Genomic DNA, 22946 nt, shown 5'->3' on the forward strand with positions numbered 1-22946 from the left:
AAAAGCGCCCCCTAGTGTCAAATAATGACTTTGCAGTTTCATTCAGACCAAGTGGGCGGGCAATATGCTAATGTTTCATGTTGACGTCAACATTAGGCTTGGGAATCGTTTTAAAAACGACTCGTTTCAATGATTCAGCCTCGACTCTTTCTTTTGAGAGACAATAACTCCATACACGGTGCCCTTTCAGATTTAAAACTGCAGATGTTTTCATTCACTAAGAGCTGTGCGTCACACACTGCATGAAAGGTCATTATAATATTATATATATATGAGAGAGGAGCACATTTGACATTCATAAGGCAGTCAAATTAACATTTATTTGAAGAATGCTCATCAAAGCAAAGACTTGATCTGATGGAAGAGTGTCCTGTTACTCGCTCGCGCGGAGTCAGAAACAAAGAAACCTAGAGTCACCTTTAAGGCTGTTTTTCTAGAGAAAAGTACGTTAGACATGTCCGCACAACACTTGATACCCTATGAACTGTCAGAGAGAAAGGAAAAAAAAACATTTTGCAGTTAAGAAAGAGCAACATTTTTATCGTGTGTATTTTTTTTTACATCCCTGTCCAACCAACCAGACAATTATGGAAAAAAAAAATGAAAGAAAATAAACATTCTGGTTTCCTACACATATCAAGGCAAGAAAAAAAAATGCAGAAAAACATAATATTCCTATGTTTAAAATAAAAAAATAAAAAACAAAACCATGGAAAATGACCTTCATTATACAATTTATATGACCTAAATGCACAGACAATATATATAAAAAACTCCAATCATAAGGATTCACCAGAAAAATACAAGATCAAAATTAAAATCGCCACCTCGGCTGATTATAACCGCGCTGTCAGTATTCACCATTAAAAGTACAATTATTATGTATGTATTGTCTTTTTTGACTACATTCCTGATTTGTGATGCACTCTCATCCGATCATACTGTTAACCTACGTTAAATCCAGCCCACCTCCCCTGCAATAAATGGCATATGAATGCTGAGGCGGGGACAAAATTAAACTTAAATGGGACACGTCACAAGGCCACGTCCCTAATGCACGTCTCACTTGAAGTACTCAAAGGCATTTATTGTCACATAACAATTCCATTTTGTTAACATCTAACTATTCCCTCACACACACTCATACGCACTCACACAAAAGAAAGCTTTTATACAAAACCAGGAATGCAATGCTTCTGGTGTATAGTTAAGCATGAACAGAGAAAGCCCTTTTTACAATGTTTGTCGTTTTTGTGTGTTTTATTCAGCATCTGCATCAGGTGCAAGATATGCACCGAGCAGGTCCAGAGGGATTTCGTCTGTGGCAGAACGTCTGTGCTGGTAGAAACCGGCCCGTGAAGCCAGTCCGTGACGTCTCGCGCGGGCCGGTTCTTTTACAGCATTACGTTTCTAGGAGGTCCATAAGCAGCAACAGGTTCTGCTGGTTTGATTAAAAAAGCAGCGGTTTGTGTCCTTGTCATGGCCCCACGAACGCGAAGTGCCTCTCCGAAGCCTTTCCACTGCCGCCGATGTGCACAATGTCCTTACGAATCGAAGGAAAGAGCGAGGAAATGTAAACAAAGAAAAAAAAAAAAAGAGAAAATGTGGACACAACACAAAATACATTTGGCTTGATCGACTAAAGTGGAGGCGGAAATTTACAGTCACTTGATATATATATATATAATACTAAACCAAAAGAACTTCCATCAAGAACAAAACGACGTTGTAAAGGCGGAATAAAAGTTTGCAAATATGTATAATGGCCACATTTGGGTTTTTAATGGCAATACTTTGATGATCTGCACCATTTGAAACCGATATGAGGTTTTAAATATATAGAAACACAAACTAGTCAGAAGTTTAAATCAAAACATTTAATAAAGAGAAAAGGCATCAAAGCCTTGAGAAAAGAAAATAAGTTCTTAAGAGAATGTTATAGTTCGAATTTGCTGAGGCAAACGTTTTCATTTACGGTTTTAAAACGTACATGATCGAGAACTCAAATAAAACACTTCAGAAATAATAATAATAATAAATGCCCCCTTCCATATGTTTAATCGGTAACATGAAATACCGCGACCCTTTTACTTGAGGGGGATGCCGAATATCAATACAAAGTGCATTAGAAGCAGCAGCATAAGAAGAGCGGTATGTGGGACAAATGGTTCAAACCCCCCTGGTGACCACTGTTTAATATTCTGTGGATTTAAAAGAGCAGAAAATCAGAGGGAATGGTTTCAACCGGTCCGATGACACTGACCAGGAAATCCTTCAAATGTGGAATTTAAGAAGAGGACAGAAGTGATGTTGAATGGGCGCTTGGCCTTTAACTGCTAGCACTGTTCAGCACCCGATTCCTAGATGCTGCTCTCACCGACAGGACATGAGCAGAGCGCAAACCTGTGGACAATCACAAACCCCACGTCCAGAACAGAGACGCGCTAGACAGGCTGCTATCAAAAAAACATCTGCGATTCATGTTACTTCACAGAAAAAAAAAAGAATTGTGGATTCATCGTTTTAAAACCTCGAACGCACCAACACGTCCTGACAGCGAAGAGGAATGAATGTTTCCAAAAAGGGCGCGACAAAATAAATCGACAGTATGAATTACGGAATAAATTATACTTTTGTAAATTCATCCTTGTTGCATTAAAAACTTCTCGGCTAATAATGTTCAGACACAAACCACCCAACTGCACTGAATAGGCACGATTCTACAATTAATTCATAGTAATAGAAAAAAAAAAAAGAAGAACTAAAATTTGTTCAATGCTTCCAAAACAGGTGCTCTGTACAATACAAATCTTTTGGTTGTGGGATGACAAAAAAAAATGAAAAAACATAAAACCTCTCACATACAGTATGGCGGGAGCAGCAAAAATGAATTGTTCTGTTTTTGCATACAACTGTTTCCTGGCGTCGAAACCCCTGTAATGACTTTCAATAAATTGGCAAAATGACAAACTTTTTTTTTCTTTAAGAGCGCCTCTTCAGAATCATTAATGTACACTGATTTTGGCAAGTGAAGTCTAGACATTGTTTTCTAAGGAGACCTAACTGGCTTTGACTCTTCCACCGATAGGAAGCCAGTTACGCAGTTTCTTGTCCTAGATACAATGACGACGAAGGTAACGTCGTGTGCGAGCCGTCTCAGACCATGGCGCGGTAGGGACCCTGCATCTTGAGGAACTGGATGATGAAGGACGGGCCTCCGGCGACGATCTGCGGCGGGAGGTGGCTGAGGGGGCAGTTCTCGATGCTCATGATGGACAGCTTACTGCACAGCGCCAGCTCGAACGGCAGACTGTGCAGGTTAGGGTTGTCGTTCAGGTACAGGTCCTCCAGGTTCTCCAGTGTACCTGAGGGTTAGAGAGAGAGAGGGTGTAAGCGAGCAGTGTATGTGTGCGTTTGAGGACAGCGGTGAGCTCGTACCGATCTCCTCAGGTAGGTGCTGCAGCAGGTTCTCTCCCAAGCCCAGGTATGTCAGGTTGGTCAGGTGACCGATTCCTCTCGGCAAAGTGTTCAGCTGATTATTGGTCAACACAAGTTTCTGCAAAAAAAAAAAAAGGGTTTCACACCAACCACTATAACAGCATCTATACCATTTGTTTACGAGCGAGTGTTTCGCTTTGTTAGCTTAGCAACACACTAACAAAACAAACTCCAACTGCACTGGCTTGAAAAACCTGCTTACCTGCAGATCCTTAAGGTATGCGATCTCATTCGGGAGGGACTCCAGTTTGTTCTCTTCAAAGTCAAGCTCTCGCAGTTTCCGTAAGTTTCCTATCCCATGAGGCAACTTCTTCAGGAGATTGTTGGACAATATGAGGACCTGAAGGTACCAAAGGAAAAACCATGAGCTAAAACACAACGGCAAGAATGTGAGTGATGGTAAAATACAGAAGAGGGTCACCTCTAAAGACACCAGTCCACAGATGTCCTCTGGAATCTTGGTGAGCTGGTTTGTTGCCAGGTTTAGCTCTACCATACTGGTCCACGTCCCAAAATCCAGCGGAAGAGACGTCAACTGGTTGTCCTGTAAAAATAGTTTTAAAAAAATGGTATTATAATTTCTTGCTTGGGCATGCAAAACTAGCAACAGGAATGCTAGGGTGGATGCTTATTGGTCCAGGTCAAAAAAAAAAAAAAAGACTCACTAACAACCCTCTGCCAAATTCTAGTCTCTAGTTATGTCTCTCCTTCAGGGCGAGTTTGTCACCTTCCGCATTGACTGAGTCCATGCGCTCTCACCTTCATATTGAGCTTGCTGAGCACTTTGGCTCGAGAGAAGATGCCGAAAGGGATCTTGTTGATACGGTTGTGCTCCATGTTGAGTGAGTAGATGGTGGAGAACTGGGACGGGCCGCCCACTGGGTAAGACTGGAAACAGTTTCGTGCCAGCGTCAGACTCGTCAGGTTCACCAAACTGGAGAGAAGACCCTGAGGAGAAACGGACAGGGACCAACGTAATATTTATAAAAGGGGACGATTGAAACCACTGATTTTTAAAAGCTGTACCGAGCTGAACTAAGCCTCACCTCTGGTAACACTGAGATGTTGTTGTTTTCAAGGTTGAGCTCCTCCAGCTCTCGGCACTTTGATAAAGATCGAGGGATCGCTGACAGACGGTTGTACCTCAGACCCAGACGGTTTATACTCGACAGGTTACCTAAAGCAGCGAATCATCACGGTTTATGATTCAAAATTGTAAACTGTTGATTTAATCTAATTTACAAGAGCCGTTTGGCAATAAAGATGCGATTCTCACCTATAGTCTCCGGTAGGTCGAGAAGCTCGTTGTGCTGCAGGTCAAGGTTGGTGATCTGAGTGCAACTCCCGATCTCTTTAGGAAGGTGCTCCAGCTGGTTGTGGGCTACATCCAGCGTGATCAAGTTACAGAGCTCCCCTACAACACAAGCCGGCAGGAAACTGATATGATACAGATACTGATTTTGAGATTTGCTAATCATTCTGAAATTTGAATGACATTAGACTGTTATTAAAATATGTTCAAAATGGGTCAGTTTAACTTGAAGTGACTGCTAGAGGATGCCAAATGTAAAGCTAAGGGAAATGTACCTTGAAGAGTTCAAATGAAAAGTGTCACTCACCGATCTCTGCGGGGAGATGTTTGATCTTGTTCTCTCGGATGCTGAGCATGGTGAGTTTGGACAGATTCTTGATGTCCTTCTCCACGGTGGTGATCCGATTGAAGCGCAGGTAGAGCGTGGTGAGGGAGGTGACGCGGTAGACCACAGCTGGGATCTCCCGCAGCTTGTTGTGCCGCAGGTCGAGCATGCGCAGCTTCTTCAGGTTGTCCAGCGAGTCAGGGAGGCTGGTGAGAGAGTTCTCGCTGAGCGCCAGCGTCATCAGCCCCGACAGGCATCCCACCTCGGCCGGCAGGCTTTGAAGCTTGTTACTGTACAGGTACAGCTCGGTCAGCTGGGTCAGCTCCTTGATGGAGGAGGGCAACAGATGGATGGACCTCTTGGACAGGTCCAGGCGCGTCGAGTTCTCCTCTCGGCACTTGTTCAGCTCCTTGCTGACCTCTGCATTGCTGGATTTTTTGCGCGTGCTGGGCGGTGGGTTGGGTCGCTTTATCGTGCTGTCCAAAGTGAAGGCCACCGCGGGCGAAGCGCCGCTCGTGTCTTTCTTCCCGTCTTTGGCATCTTTCCCTTTGGTTTTGGATTTCCCTTCAGCTTTGGGTTCCCTCTCCTTAGAGTCTTTATCTTTGCCCAGAGTACTGCTCATGGCGAAAGCCCCGCTGCCCAATGGCACATGGGACCCTCAGTCACTCGCTCTCTTTCTATCGCTCTTGTGTTTTGTTCGTTAATCGAGGGTAGTTCTGGCGTCGAACCAAAGGGAGGGGCGGTTATATCTGCGTGTGCTCATACATACCCGTGTTTCTTCACCAGCCTCGGTGGACCAAGCAGTGTGTACTCCTGCAGGGGTTAAAACGTCATTGGGACGACGCGTGTTTGTTGTAGTCGGTGTGGCGAGGAGGCCAACAGCCTCATGCCTGTTTGAACTGCACTCTTTCCCTCGGCTCGGCTACAGCTGTGGTACACAGACAGGTCGTGGGGATTCACATCCTGTGGCTGTTAAACAAAGCAAACGGTTACAGTTCAGACGTATAATGCTGGGAATGACTTGCAGACAAAAGTTGCGTTCGGTTTCAGATGTGAGAAAGGTATGAGCTTTCCTCTGACTCACGTGTGAGCCACTAACTAATAAACATTCAGTTCCTTCCTGTATGCTTATACCACAAGTGCTTTCAGGAAGAAAGCTTCAGGCCGTCAATGGTCAGCCAATCGGGCAATTAAGAGCAATTAAATCGGCGATGCATCAGATGATCCTTTACTGGAGGATTTGCGGGAAATTATTAAGCACCCTGGAAGAAAAACGACATTGGCTGCTTTTACACTAGGAAAGGTTTGGGAGCGTTTCACTGATAAGAATGCATTAGAGCCATTTTGAGGATGTGGAACAAGCCAAGCAGTTTCTTTCTTTCTTAATCAAAAACATAACTGGACCCGTCTGATTCCCAAATAATACAGCTGGGTTTTAGATTGTCATCATACTAAAGAAAACTGTTTAAGTCATAGTCCACCCAAAAATGAAAAGTCAGTATTCTTTCACAGTATTCTCCAAGTGTTCTGAAGGCATGTGGTTTTGCTGGAAAACAAACCAAAATCTAAATGGAAAAACAATATTAAAATCAGAAAACCCTGACTTTGGTCATTGGGTCAGTCTGTTCATGAGGCCATGACACCAGTGCACCCTTTTTGAGTATACATGTAGCCAAAAAAGACTCTTTTGCTCTTTACTGCCATTATATGCAGGACATTTTTTGAAAACTTGTTTTGTGATCTAAAAAGAAAGACGGTCATTAGAACAACATCAGGTTTAGTTCAAATGGCTTGATTTTTATTTTTAGGTGTACTATTTAAATATTCTTTATTAATAATAAAGCAATACTCAGAGTGCACATGAAGACTCGCATGTTAAGATACTGACAGATGGCACGTTCACCAAACTCACATTAAAGGAACTGTTCACGGAAAAATACAAATTCCTTTAAATGTACCCCCAGAGTCCAGACCATCCGAGATATACACAATTTTCTTCATGGGAACAGATTCGGAGAAATGTAGCATTAGATCACTTGTTTACCAGTGGATCATCAGCAGTGAATGGGTGCCGTCAGAATAAGAGTCCAAATGGCTGATATAAACATCAGAATAATCCACACCACTCCAGTCCATCAGTTAATGTCTTGTGAAGCGTAAAGCTGCGTCACTGTAAGAAACCAATCCATCATTAAGGGGTTTTTATATAAAAAATGTTGCTTCTAGCTAAAATACGAATCCATAATCCAAAATATTAGTTTTCTCTGGTGAAAAATTTGACCGGTCTGAATTAGGAGAGAAATATGCACAGATTAAGTACTGTTTACAAGATAAAAAAAAAAAAAGTCCAAAACAGTTCTGAACAAACATGTAGTGGGTTTTGATGTGAGAGTCAACAGGGGATGGACTTTTTCACTGGAGGAAGCATTATTATGGATTATGGACTCATATTTTGGACTGAAGTGATGGTTAAAAGTTAAAACGCCTTAATGATGGATTTGTATTTTACAAACACACAGCTTTTCTCAATATGTTAACTGATGGAATGGAGTGGTGTGGATTACCTATGGATGTTTTTATCGGTTGTTTGAACTATCATTCTGACGGCACCCATTCACTGCAGAGCATCCATTGATTAGCAAGTGATAAAATGCTACATTTCTCAGAATCGGTTCTGATGAAAACACAAACTCATCTACATCTTTGATGGCCTAAATTTTTAGCACTTTTTCATTTTTTGGGGTGCATTATTCCTTTACAACGAAGCAATTTGTCAAATATTACCTGACCTCCACTACCACTGAATGTGTAACTGAGGTTACCTGAAGCTTTTCCACTACATGGTATGGCACAGCTTGCTTTTTGGTCACTGATCACTGATTGCCGGAGAGAATTTGCCACTTCCTGCATCATTGAACTTGCGACACGACACACTAGACCCGCTAGATTAAATCAGCACAGCCAGCGAGGATCGAACTCAACTTTTTGAATGAACGCAACAGTTTAAACGACTGCACCTTTATTTAAACAACAAAATAATGGCTGTTTTGAGGTCTGTTGAGGAAGTGCAGATGTCCCTCTTGTTTATCGCCAAGGACTGGATCCAGCTAGAGCAAACAGAATTTGGTAACTAGGCCTTTAGCTATCGAAAATTTTAGTAATAGAGTATTCTACCAAAAATTCCATTGATTAATCGGATAAAATTAGTTTTTGCTTAAAGTGCAATATTAATTATGCAAGAGAAAATAAGACTCCTGGGTCTCTTAAAATTAACAACTAAGTTTCCTTTTTTAGAAAAACAAATATTTTTATTTTTTAAATGCATAGAATGCAATGCATACATCAAAAATAAACATTTAATTATTACCCATTGTTTCTCTGTCTGTACTTGTACTGTGAACAACGACAATAAAGTTGAAAGACGAATTAAGTGCATTTAAGTGCCATTTTAAATAAAGCATTTTCTGAGATGCACATTGAACTTTAAACACATAAAACATTAATTGAATTTATCTTTTAATTATTGAAAACTAAGCAAACTTAACTTTTTGGTAAACAAAGGGGATTTACTATTAAAAATAGTAAGAAATGTTGTGTGATTAAACCTTTAAAAAATTATAATAATAATAATGTTTGATTTTTTTTTTTTTTTTTTTAGTAGTAGGCTATGTACATTGTGCTGAACAATAGTCTTTAACCGGACTTTTATTTTGACAGGGTGACGTTAAGATCCTGATTGACAGAGATAAAGTAGAAACATTATGTGTGGTTTTATATTAAATCTTTTTAATGTTTTTTTTTTTTTTTAGTATCGGTTCAGCCACGTTACCTTTTTAAATGTAGGGATGCACCGATCATGATTTTTCATGGCCGATTCCGATACCGATTTTTTACAAACAAACTGGCCGATTCCGATACCGATTTACGATTTTTTTTTTTTTTTCTTTAAGCAACAAACAAGAAAGAAGGAAAGTGTGCATAAACAAGATGTTTATTTGGTATTTAATAAGCCAAACTGGCTTTTGGCTAATGAAAACAATAACTGCAACCATCTGAAATTAACAGCAGTAACTGCAAAGTAAATAGCCTACATTCAATACAAATTCATCCAATAAAAAAAAGGGTAATGATTTACATCTATATTTTTTTTTACTTGAGCCAATGAAAAATAAATAACTAGTCTCTCAAGTAAAAAATATAGATGTGAATCATTACCCTAATCTTTTTTTAATTGGACGAATGAAACACTTTTTCTCAGTGTGCTACAGCAGGTGATTTTTAAATCAAATTAAGTCGATGTAATTTTAAGGTAAAATAAAAATAATCATCTTATACAGAACTGTCGTTTACTTCTAGCTTTTCAAACGTGTATGCAAGTCGCACTTAAAAAAAAAAAAAAAAGTTTCGTCAGTTTAGTCCTTTTCGTTTCTCATCCAACACGTGAGAAGTTGATCTGAACATCTCTTCACGGTCTACTCGTGTTCAGGGCTCGGACCGGTAACAGTATACGCTCGCGCAGCTTTAGTGCGCGTAGAAAAGGGACTCTTATTTGTGCGCCAGTAACACCCAACGGCTGATCGCTTCCTGCTGTGCCTCAGACGTGTAGCTCTGCGCTTCCAATGTTGAACGGCTGCCCGTGTCCTGCGCACAGATTTCGAAATACTTCCACACAAATGACATAACGAACGATTACAATGTAGTCTGTGCACGCGGCCGCGCTTCCGGAAAAATCGGCTGAAAGAAGACAAAAAACCGGCCGATTGCCGATCGCGTATTTTCAGCAAAAACCAGCCGGTTCCGATTTATGGCCGGTCAACCGGTGTATCCCTATTTAAAAGTATCGATATGGCACCGGTATCATAAAAAACCCAGTCGATACCCAATCCTAGTACTTAATCAGAGTGGAGACGCAAACCGAGCCACACAATGCAATTGAAAAGCGTCATAAGAAAAAATAACTTTCAGTTTCATGACCTTCCACAAACTAATCTTGGTTACATCTTGAGGTGAGCAGAGTGCACAAGTGATCTGCAGCAGTTTCTGCTGACCCGTCTTCATACGCAGTCAAAAACCGCTTTGTTTGCATTATAAACAGGTCGCTTTGTCAGCCACTTCCATGCCTTTGAATCATTTTAGGATCTGTCAACTCTAGATGCTGACACTCGTATAGCTTGACTCTTTTAAATTAGATGCAGGTAAGCCCACACGACTTCAGATAAGCTCCCTACAAATCCCAAAGCTGTGATATTTCGCAGAAATCCCACTTGATACCACTTCCGAATGAGCCACCTGTTTCACAGAACAAGCCTGTCATGAGGGAAGAGTAAAACTAAACAAACATGTGCAGATCAATAAATACACAGAACCCCATCCAACTAAACACACACTCAAAAAAATCACTTTACTGGCTTTTGAAACATGGGCTATGACAATATGTAGCCATCTCTTCCCTCTTCTAACGTGGATGGGCACAAGTGCTCAGAAGTGACACTAATTGTGGGACTTTTTAAGCTTATCAAAAGAGTTCGTATCAATTGAAAATCTGTAACAAGTTACAAAAAATGTGTCAAAAAATCTAATTTTGTTCCACATGTGGTGCAAGATCCTGAAAAAAAGCATCAAAATTGAATCCTATAGCCAAACATCCATCTGACCTAAAAATGCACATGTACAAATGCCAAGAGAAAGTGTGTAAAACTCCTCACACTAGGTTTACATGTGAAGTACATGAGCAAACACAACTAAAAATGGCCATGCTTACTTCCTAGTCTCTCATTTATCTGCTTTATCACATTGTTCTTTTTTTCTTCTTCTTGGTATGACAGTTTTAGCTGATATTTTTTAAGATTTCAACTGGTTAATTAAAAAAAGAACTACAGCTGTGTATATTTACATGTATAAATACACACAAACACTTTAGAATAAGTCAATTAGTTACTGTTAGTTAATTATTTTATTAACATGAACAAACAATGAACAATACATTTATTCCTGTACTCATCTTTGTTAATTTTAGTTAATGAAAATTCAGTTATTCACTGTAAGTCCATGCTTATTCACAGTGCATTAACTAATGTTAACAAGCACAACTTTTGATTTGAATAATGCATTAGCAAATGTTGAAATTAACAAACTATGATTGATGAAGGATCATTTTTGCTTAGATCATGTTAACTAAATTAGTTAACTAACATTAAATAATGGACCGATATTCTAAAGTGTTACCAATAAATGTATATTCTTAGGAAATATATGTAAAATATATATAATATATTGTGGAAAATTACATTCAGAGTTCTTTACACACGAGTTTGCGGTCAAGTTTTTAAAGCTACAAGCAACGCTCTACGGACACCTTGGCAATTGAATTGTCTTTGGCTAGTAATTATTTTAGTTTACTCGCCAGTCAGTCAAGCTTTTGGTTGATAACCATGTTTGAATGCTTATTAGTCGTTTTAACTCAACATTTTAACTGGACTGGTGGTGGTGCTTTTTCTGTTAAAAAAAATAATAATAATAATAATATTTGGGAAAAATACTGAAAATATGATAATAATAATACAATTCCTACTAATAAGAACTAAAAAACACTAAGGGTTAATGAGCTGCTGGATTCATGAATATTAATCAGGTTGTGTGCGTTCACTCAAACTGATTTTCTGAAATCAAAACAGGGACGATAATAGGTGAGCGCCAGCCAATGAGATTGGCGTTTGCGCATTAACTCCACCCACTACCGGAAAACCCGGCTGTTCTTAAAAGCTGAAGATTTCCATAGGAACGCTGTTATTTCGCCAGTAAAATACAACAAAGAATATGGTTTAATTGTAGCATGTCACTTCTCTCTCTCTGCGTGTGTGTGAGAGAAAGCGACGGCAATTTGTGCGCTTTCACACTACAGTTTACGGTACATTAAATACAGGTGCGCTGCGCATCCATTGAGATGAACTGAAAAAAAGCACAGATCGCCTTACGGAGAGTCAGCTGAGTGTTCGCGAGTGAAAATATATCTGTGCTATACTTATACTTAGCCTCCAACTCACACACTGGCTAGTAAATCCTGAGAATTTATTAGCCATTGGCTAATATTATACATCATTTAGTAGCCAGAAGGAAGATTTAGTCGTAATGTAGAGGGTTGACAAGTGCATATTATTTTGATTTTGACTGATTAATGTTTATTATTTCTTCAAAAACCAGCGGGGTGTTTTTATATCACTGCATTTCAGAAGGAAACCGACTGTCTTGAGAAAATTTTGAATGTCATTTTCATTTCATCTTGCATTAAATGCCTGATAAAACAGTGTTTGTGAGCAAAGCGCAACTTTGTGTACAGCGCACAAATTCATACGAATGTGTCTAAATGTAAAAGAGAGCATTTTCTTTTTCTGTCTGTGACACACCTACATGTAACGAATTACTGAAATAGAAAGATGTAAGGCGGGGACTTTGTTTAATGTATTGTTTGTTTGTTGGGTACCTAGATGTGGGCGTGGCACTCAAAATGTGAGGGCTGATGAATGTGAGCTAGCAGGGGGCGGAGTTAAAACAGACTAAATGACAGGACAAGTCCTGCATACATCACCAGAAATAAATCTGCCATATTCATCAGAAAGCCCAGGGATGACATTATGTTTAAACTAGTGCTGTCAATCGATTAAAAAAAATTAACTAATTAATCGCACAATTTTTTAAAATTAATCGCGATTAATCGCGATTAATCGCAATTAAAAGACTGAAACTTTTTGGATATTTAAATGTAAAATGTAAATAATTGATGTAAACTCAAGACAAAGAAACTATTTAAATTCAAAATATGATTGTTTATTGGAATTTTTGTTTAACTTGTAACACAGATTTTCTCATGTAAACAACATACCTGCAATAAACCATCAATATCCTCCAAATTAACTGTTGGCTTGAAAGCCATATTTATTACAGAAATAAAAACACAGGCATGTAAGTACCATTTGAATTTCAAAACAATCAATGCCAATAAAAAACAAAAATGATTTCCATGTTGAATTCTAAGTGGACTGCAAAAAAATTCCAAAGTATAGTCATTGCCAGTGCTTTAAGTGGGCCGGTATGCACCGGTACTCAGTACCGCCACTTCCAAATATAGCTCTTGAGCTTACCGTCGCCACCTCTCTGTGCGCCCAGAACGTGCTTGTAGCGTACCGGTACGCTCATTTGGACATCTGTTTTAATAGAGGTTTTAATCTTTTACCTGCACTGCCGATTTTCAGAGCGCCCTTCACAATGCAAGCTTCCTAATTCATCCCACCCAGAGCAGAAACTACATTACCCATTCACCCTTAAGTTATACAAGTGAATAGCGCATGTGTCGCTTTTCCCACTGTTAAGTGTCAACAACTCAACGTGGCCGGAGAAGGTGTGTGAAACTCGTTGTGAGTTATACTAAAGCAAAATCTTGAGTATTTATTGTCTGGTAAACATTAAAAACTGTCTGCGGAGGTTGAGTCGTCCTGCAGCCCCCGCTGGCTGTTCATTGGCTGCAGCATCTTTTTTCTAAGCTCTAAAAAAATACCGTAGACGGCAAGGCACAAATTTAGATATTCATTTATCTAATTAATCTAAAGCCTATGCACAAAGACAATATGATCTTTTTGTCCCCTTTTTTGTTTTAAAGCTTGATGAAGAGAGAGAGCGCAAGTTGCTGCAGCTGAGGAGGACAGTGATGCACGCGTACAGGAGTGATTGACAGTTCGCGGCACTGTGTACAAAAAATACTCCGCTACACAATTATTTCGTTATTTTTGTTTAAGCTTATTAACGTTAGCGTTACAGAAAGGTCTGATTTACGCACTGTTACAGTCATTGTTTTTTTTGTTTTTTTATTTAAACAATGACATCTGAGTTCATGATTTTAATGTTGCTGTTTCTTGTGGCAGACTAAATGAAGAGTAATGTTTCTTGTGGCAGACTGAAGAGTAATCCGGCAGAGTTTTATACTGAAACTTTCCGTCTAAAAGTCCTTCCTTGGTCTTATCCATATTTCTTTGCACGTTGAACACACATAGGCCACAACTGGAAATAAAAAAACTGCAACCGCGTTAATTGCGTTATTTTTTTTTAACGCGTTAAATATTTCAAATTAATCGAATGCGTTAACGCGCTAATTTTGACAGCACTAGTTTAAACACTAAAGGTCAAAAAAATAAACACATGCACGTTTGATTTGAGGTGACCTACAATTGTGCATGACTCTGCTTAAAAACCTGTCCCATAATCATTTCATCATTTGACAGCAGTGAAGACTGTAAAGATTTTCCCCAAAATATTTCTTTATAAAAAAAAAAAAAAAGAAAGTACTAAAAGATCTGTTAAATGCACTCAGAACAGTTCAATCACAAAAGCACCATACTGTGATCTCACACACACACACACAAAACAAGCCTATAACATTGATCATCAGCTTGGGATGTTATATACAGTCTATTTTAACACCTGAAAGGTTATGATTTTACTTAATGATAATTTCAATTGCTCGGCTCTACTATATGTTGTTGCCTTTCAAACAAGGCCTAGAAGCCCACAGATGCACTTCTACACAAACACACACACACACAAGCATAAAGAGATTTTAGCAAACTGGTCAGCGAAAGCATCAAATGCTTAATTTCGTTTACAAACAAACCATATTATTAACCTGAAGCGCATTTACAAGTGTAATAAAACGTTTAAATGTGGTAAGCAATAAAAATCTGTATTGTCTGCTGATTGATGGGCGTTTGTTTGGATACGGCTAGCTAGCTAGCTAACTATTCCGTGCTATCAAACCACATATACACCCACACAGCTGTCACTGTTATCGACTAACACGATACTGCTGACTAAAGGAAACAATCACGAAAACAGTCTGTGTCGTGATTTCTGACGGCACAAACGGACAGATAAAAAGCTGGCTACGGAAATCTCTATGCTAGCATTAGCCACCCTTCAGCTTCGGCTAACAGCATTAGCGAGCTCTCACACACACAAACTGTACAAAACACAAGTGTCACCTCACGCTTCTCACCAAACGCGTACATTTGGGAATAAGCGGTCTCATCTTGACGAAAACAGACTCGGTTCCCGTGGCTGAAGGTGCAAGCGCTGGTTCTTGTTTTCAGACAGGGCCCTGTGAAAACAAACTGTCATCCGCCGAACAGACCTCGAGCTCAAAGCGGGAAGAGCTCAAGACGCGGCCTGCGCGTGCGTCAGGGATGGAACGTCCGGCTCGCTTTCCGCGAATCGGTTCGTTCGAACGGTTCGTTTAGAAGAATCGGTTCAAAGAGCCAGATTCAGCCAACAGCTAGTCAGCGTAAAAATAAAAACCTAATATTGTTTGGGGAAAGCATTACTACGGAGCCCCACACATGACATGCAAGAAAAGATAGTAGGCTAAATTGTGTGCATTATTTACTAATTCTTTCCCTCGATGTACTAAAACGTGCACACGATGACTATTGCGTTCCCTCGATTTACTATTGCGTTCCCTCAATTTGCTAAATTGTGCGCACGATTTAGCAAATCAAGGGAAAAAATTAGTAAATTGTGTGCACAATTTATAAATCGAGTGAACTAAATAGTCAATCGAGGGAACGCAATAGTAATCGTGTGCACGTTTTAGTACATAGAGGGAACGAATTAGTAAATAATGCACACAATTTAGCCTACAATTTTTTCCTGCATGCCATGTGCGGGACTCCAATACATTACAAGTATTGTGAATTACGTAATCTGATGACTTTTTTCAAGCTACTAGTAATAAATTATTAATTTTTTTTTTTTTTTTTTTTTTTTTTTTTTTATGCCAGTTACTTTGTTTTCTCATGTATTGACTGACAGCTGCCCGCATATTGAGAGAACATGATGGTTAACTTTTAGTTAACAAGTTTTAGACATGTCAAACTGAATAAAAACAGTCCAATGCAAACTTAGGACATGGCGCAAACATGTTAAATAACAAAAATATCCTTTATATATTTAATTCCATTTTATTAACCAGTCTGTTTACTGCTGACCTTCAATGATCAACCACTATTAAGCAAAAATGACTTTAGATAAATATAAAATCTATGTTCTTTTTTGTTTGCTTGTTTCTGAAGAGAGAAACATGAAGCTAGGCAGATGAGAAAAAAAACGTATTACTTTCCGTAAAAGCAACGGAAAATAACATAGGCTAATTAAGTACTTTTTTTATAAAGTAACACAATATTGTAATGCATTACTTTTGAAAGTAACTTTCCACAACACCGAAGCTTAACATATTCATATTATAGATCTGAACAATTCATTGTGCATTTATGTCCTTGTAAACTTTAATCAAAATGTCATAACTGGACATTATAGTGTCATACTGCTCTCAGGGTGGCCAGGACTGCGAAACAACTGCTAATCAAAACTAGCCCAATTGTAAAAAAAAAAAAATTAAGTAATAATAATAAGTAAAAAGTTTGGGGATTAAGTCAAATTTTTTTGGCCAACAAGTAACAAACGGACCGGTTAATTTTCTTGAACCGGTTCAATCAATTCACTGAAAAGATCCGATTCAAAAGAACAACTCGTTAACGAATCTCACATCGCTAGTGTGCGTGCGCGCGCACTAGCAGTCGTGCTCTACTCTGTATTGAACTGACACCTATAAATATATTTATTATTTTTTAATGTATCTTTTTTTTCTGTGACCGTGTCTCTTTCTTTTTCGTCCTTTGTGCATGTAATATAACTTGTTTCTAGTTTTAAAGAAATGTTCTTGTGCGATAAGTATTTAAATTGTAGGCTCACAATCAGTCAGTCAAGCTCTGTTGACTCTGACGCTGTGACCATTTTGGGACAAATCACTCTTTTGTTAGTTGTCGGGTGGCTCAGACGCATTCCGCACGCATACCTCTCTCTCTCTCTCTCTCTCTCTCTCTCTCTCTCTCTCTCTCTCTCTCTCTCTCTCTCTCTTCTCTCTCTCTCTCTCAATCTCTCTCTGCAAGAAAAAAAAGACAACCCATTCTATACACACACATAAAGCAGCGGCCATTCCGAGACTGAACCCCGGACGCGGACATCTATCGGGGCGAGCGTCAACCCCGCGCCGCGGAAGCTGCGACTCAGAGCCTCTAAAGAAATTTACCTTCGGACGCGTGACTCCGCCATCCTCGTGTCCTCCTGCTCTCCAGCAGCGCTGCAGCTCGCGTTCCCTCCCAGCGCGCGTCACACGCACGCGTCACAGACGCGTCTCGAGACCTATGCAGTTCTGCTTGGTTTCTGTTTGGAAATATCGAAACATGCACGAACTGATTAAGGCGTGTAATTAATCTTCTGGCGTAAATGTGCATTTATTCAGATGTAGCTGAACACGTGAAGCAATGAGATTTAGTACTTTAATCACTTGCCCACAACAATACTATTATAACTGTATTCGTGTAAAATAACATTTCCCATCATTCTCTTATGATTTTGGAGTGCCCAGTACATCTTAAAAACGAACAATAAAATAATAACCATAGTAATGGAAATGACAAGAATTAAAATAATCATTGTTGAGTGAAATATAACGCAGAGGTGTTCAAGCCAACAATTACAAATTGACCGATACGTCTTAAAACTAACAACATAATAACAATAAAAGTAATAAATATTAAGTTAAATATAACCCAGGTGTGTTTAAAACCAACAAGAAAATAATAACTAGGCTATATCATAACATAAAATAATATAAAAACAGAAATAAATAAATAAATGTCTAGAACTAGGCGTATTTTATGTGAAATAACATTTATAATTATTCTCTTTTTGTTTGCAAGTATAAAATGATGAGTATAAACACATACATATACAGGTGCTGGTCATATAATTACAATATAATCAATGAGTTTATTTATTTCACTAATTCCATTAAAAAAGTGAAACTTATTTCTTTTAATTTTGATGATTATAACTGACAACTAAGGAATATCCCAAATTCAGTCTCTCAGAAAATTTGAATATTGTGAAAAGGTTCAATATTGAAGACACCTGGTGACACACTCTAATTTTAAGTTAATTTGGGTTAATTTGTTAGGGTTGTTTGCTATTGTTTGTGTTGGGGGTTCGATGGGAACACATTATATGTAAAAATTGATAGCCTGAATGCACTGTAAGTCGCTTTGGATAAAAGCGTCTGTTAAATGCATACATTTAATTATTTTTATTTTTTTATTTAATATGTTTTGTACATATTTTGCAACTATTAGTAACTTATTAGTGTATATATAAATGGTTAACATGTTTACTTTTACATCCTCTTTTTGCATTTGCAATTTTTTTGACCCCTTAACAGATCTTGTATCAATTAAGTAACTTTAGATTTGATAAAAGGGGCAGTTCTTTTAAATTAACTATTTACATCAACTAAAACAAACTTGTTAAAAACTAAAAATGTAAATTTTGTCTGAAATGCTGTTTTTCTTAAGAATTAGTCTCACGGCTCTTAATATGTATAAAATTACAGATTTTTGGCCATTGTTATTTTGTACATTCATTATATATATATATATATATATATATATATATATATATATATATATATATATATATATATATTTTTTTTTTTTTTTTTTTTTTTTTTTTTTTTACAATATGTTTTTTTTTTTTACCACACAATAGATCTTGTATCAGTTTAGTGACTTTAGATTTGAGGAAAACAGGGCAGGTCTTAAAAAATATCTACTTCTGTCACTATAATATATTTACAGCATTGGTCTGACAACAAGATTTTCATTCTGGAGTTCAGTTTTTGCAACCCCTGCAAGACTACAGAGAGGTTGAAGCAACTGGATGTCAAGAAATGTGTTGGATTTTGGCATTAAACCTGAGAGGGCTTGCATCAGCTGTAAATCCTTTGTGGAAAACCTGTTTTCTATCTCTGATCTAGTATGTTCAGCATCTGTCATCTTAGAGATGCAGTGGCACATTCAGAACCTGACTGCCCTTCTTGCCCTAAAGGTGAAAAAAATGACAGAGTCACCATAGGAGGGATTCACAGTCCTTAGACGTTTTGGTGAGGGCTCAACAGTAGACATGTCAGTGCAGTACTGCTGAAATTCAGTGTCATTTTCTCTGAGATTTTTCAGTGCAGCAAGACATCCCTGCACAACTTCAGCTGCACTTCACAAATCAACTTGCTAAGACTGTAGGATGGCATTAGCTGGTTTTAAAATGGCAAGAACATGTATCAGAAATTTGCCCGTTTTTAAAAAAAATGGCGTTGTTTCAGCTGAGAAAGAAGCCCGGATGATTCTTTTGCAAGGACAACTGATGCATTATCATCATTGGAAAGCTTGAAAAGAATGTCAAGAATAACTTCCTCATTAACCACCACACATTTTGTGACTTCAAAATGACTTGTCCAGCAGATCTCCAACAGCCTTTTGAGATACGGGCAATCGTATCTCTGAGAGACAAAATGATGCTTGAAAAAAGAGTGCAGGGAGCCTGACAAGTCAAAGAATCTTTTAGCACAAGGTGCACTTTGAATCGCATGTATGAAGCTGGTGGTTAGCAGTGGATGTAGGGGATATGCCTGTCCAACCTTTGTTGTAATGCCTGAACACCACCTCGCACCCCACTCATCACTGATGCTCCATCATAACACTGGCTCATTATATTATCATTATAGATGTTCCTCTGGCACACCATTGCACACAAAACGAATTATAATGGACAGATTTTCAGTGTCAGATTCCGTGTCCAGAGATCGGGTCGTCGGGGGTCTCGCCTTCGACTGTCGCCCGATCCTCTATGCACCGGCCCTTTACGCTCCCTCCTGCAGGTGGTGAGCCCACAGGAGGGCGGCCCCACGTCACTCCTTCGGGCTAAGCCCGGCCGGACCCCATGGGGGAAGGCCCGGCCACCAGGCGCTCGCATACGAGCCCCAACCCCGGGCCTGGCTCCAGGGTGGGGCCCCGGCTGCGCCATGCCGGGCGACGTCACGGTCCTTGATTTTAATGGAATGTTCTTAAATAGAATTTTTATGGACAGAATTTCTAGGCGCAGCCAAGGGCCGGAGAGTGTCCGGTTTGGGGACCATACGATTTCGTCGCTGCTTTTTGCGGATGATGTTGTCGTGTTGGCATCCTCAGACCAGGACCTTCAGTGTGCATTAGGACGGTTTGCAGCCGAGTGTGAATCGGCTGGGATGAGAATCAGCACCTCCAAGTCCGAGGCCATGGTTCTCAGTCGGAAAAGGGTGGATTGCCCACTTCAGGTTGGTGGAGAGTTCCTGCCTCAAGTGGAGGAGTTCAGGTATCTTGGAGTCTTGTTCACGAGTGAGGGAAGGATGGAACGTGAGATTGACAGACGGATCGGTGCAGCTTCTGCAGTAATGCGGTCGCTGTACCGGTCTGTCGTGGTGAAGAAGGAGCTGAGCTGTAAGGCAAAGCTCTCTTTACCGGTCAATCTACGTTCCTACTCTCACCTATGGTCATGAGCTGTGGGTCATGACCGAAAGGACAAGATCCCGGATACAGGCGGCCGAAATGAGCTTTCTCCGTCGGGTGGCTGGACGCTCCCTTAGAGATAGGGTGAGAAGCTCGGTCACTCGGGAGGAGCTCAGAGTAGAGCCGTTGCTCCTCCACATCGAGAGGAGCCAGCTGAGGTGGCTCGGGCATCTATTTCGGATGCCTCCTGGACGCCTTCCCAGGGAGGTGTTCCAGGCACGTCTCACCGGGAGGAGGCCCCGGGGAAGACCTAGGACACGCTGGAGGGACTATGTCTCCCGGCTGGCCTGGGAACGCCTCGGGGTCCCCCCGGAAGAGCTGGAGGAAGTGGCTAGGGAGAGGGAAGTCTGGGCGTCTCTGCTTAGACTGTTGCCCCCGCGACCCGGCCCCGGATAAGCGGAAGATGATGGATGGATGGATGGAGATTTTCAGTGTTGCACCAATCCCTTGTGCCATCACTTTTCAAACAGAATGCAGCTGAATCAGCAGTGTCATATTTCTGTTTTATTGTTTTTAGAACCATGGATGCCAAAATTTCAATAACTTAATTCTAGATGGTTTTGGAAGTGTACTTTGCATTTTGTGGGATACCTGATGTAATGTCAGCCGGGTATTTATCAATCTAATATTCATGGCTTGAATCTAATATTCAAGCCACGGCCGTGACTGATACCAAGCGGCCGAAAAACATCTCTCTCTCCCTTCAAAAAGAGAACCGGCTGGTAAGGATCCGTCCTGTTTAAATCATTTGGGACAGAATTGCTGCATTTTTGAGTGGGTGTATTTGTGCTTTTGACACCGTCGGAAGTTGCTGATGAACTCAACTCATCCATTTCTCCAACCTCATTGCCGCAAATGGATGAGGAGGTGGTAGCTGTGTCCTAGTGAGCTAAAATTGTTTTCTTTTGTCCTTTCGGAACAAGAAACCTGTACATTTTGTATTTTATTAGGCTACTATAGTGTGGTAATTGAGTTCACTAATAGTTCTAATAAAATTAATTGGCTTTTACTGTCGTTTATTGCTTTATAATTCAGCACTTCCGTTTACCTCAAAGGTTGCGAAGTGAATGAGCTAAGTCTGTCTGTCGCGAAGGGAAAAAAAGAGGGGGTTGAGAAATTAGAAAATAACGTATTATCTGGAGCTGAATTGAATATCGAACTAATTTTGTTATTGGAAGGAAAAGATGTGGTAGAAAAAAAGTGTACAAGCAACAGGGATAACCGCACCCTGGAGAGGATTGAAACAAAACCCATTAAAAAACGTGGGGGAGATTCACAAAGAGTGGACTGCAACTGGAGTCAGTGCTGTGTACCACTATACACAGACGTATGCAAGACATGGGTTTCAGCTTCGCATTCCTTGTGTCAAGCCACTCTTTTACAACAGACAGTGTCAGAAGCGTCTCGCTTTAAAAAGGATTGGACTGCTGCTGAATGGTCCACAGTTACGTTCTCTGATGGAAGTCAATTTTGCATTTCCTTTGGATATTAGGGTCCCAGAGTCTGGAGGAAGAGAGGAGAGGCACACGATCCACATTGCTTGAGGTCCAGTGTAAAGTTTCCACAGTCAGTGATGGTTTGGGGTGTCATGTCATCTGCTGGTGTTGGTCCACTGTGTTTTCTGAAGTCAAAGGTCAACACAGCCGTATACCAGTAAGTTTTAGAGCACTTCATGCTTCCTGCTGCTGCCCAACTTTATGGAGATGCAGATTTCATTTTCCAACAGGACTTGGCACCAGCACACAGTGCCAAAGCTTCCAGTACCTAGTTTAAGGACCATGGTATCCCTGTTATTAATTGGCCAGCAAACTCACCTGACCTTAACCAGACCCAAGAATGCAGAAGAGCTGAAGGGCACTATCAGAGTAACCTGGGCTCTCATACAAGTTTCACTTTTTGAATAGAATTAGTTATATTCTAATGTATGATATTCTAATTATATGACCAGAACCTGTATATATAAAATAACGGTCAAGAATTGGGCTTATTTTATATACTTATTTTACAAAACATTTTTTCCTTTGATTTTGGAGTGAAAATGATCAGTATGTGTTAAAAACCAGCAATAACATAATAACACTAACAACAACAACAGCAATAATAATAATTGTTATAATTACAGTTAATTAATTAAGAAATAAAGAAATATGTATATTATTTTTATTTGAGTTGCTTTTATGAAGCGAAACAAAGTCTGTAATTCTACTATAAACATTTCCAATGGCAAATTCAAACAGCCGTAGGTTTGACTTACAGACAGCTCGCTTTATGAACACTATATCTATTAATTAAACAAAAATGATCCCGTCTCCGATGTGTGCTCTGAAACACAGAT

At 39.7% G+C, this 22946-nt stretch overlaps 1 protein-coding gene across 3 annotated transcripts; it reads right to left on the reverse strand.

The window, feature by feature from the left end:
• Positions 1 to 298: 298 nt before the first annotated feature.
• LOC113065080 (leucine-rich repeat protein SHOC-2-like) lies at positions 299 to 17365 on the reverse strand. 3 transcript variants are annotated; one of them, XM_026236217.1, is made up of 9 exons: positions 17266 to 17365; positions 5118 to 6104; positions 4775 to 4912; positions 4545 to 4675; positions 4258 to 4446; positions 3920 to 4042; positions 3701 to 3838; positions 3439 to 3556; positions 299 to 3365 (listed from the first exon to the last, which is right to left on the reverse strand). In XM_026236217.1, exons 2-9 carry the CDS (start codon positions 5755 to 5757, stop codon positions 3157 to 3159), a joined length of 1686 nt encoding a protein of 561 aa, XP_026092002.1. In that variant the 5' UTR covers positions 5758 to 6104; positions 17266 to 17365; the 3' UTR covers positions 299 to 3156. The 3 variants fall into 3 exon arrangements, with proteins under 3 accessions (XP_026092002.1, XP_026091999.1, XP_026092000.1); XM_026236214.1 differs by lacking the exon at positions 17266 to 17365 and adding an exon at positions 15189 to 15347; XM_026236215.1 differs by lacking the exon at positions 17266 to 17365 and adding an exon at positions 15164 to 15337.
• Between the last annotated feature and the right edge of the window lie 5581 nt (positions 17366 to 22946).

Source organism: Carassius auratus, chromosome 47 (assembly GCF_003368295.1).
Source record: "Carassius auratus strain Wakin chromosome 47, ASM336829v1, whole genome shotgun sequence".
Taxonomy (NCBI): domain Eukaryota; kingdom Metazoa; phylum Chordata; class Actinopteri; order Cypriniformes; family Cyprinidae; genus Carassius; species Carassius auratus.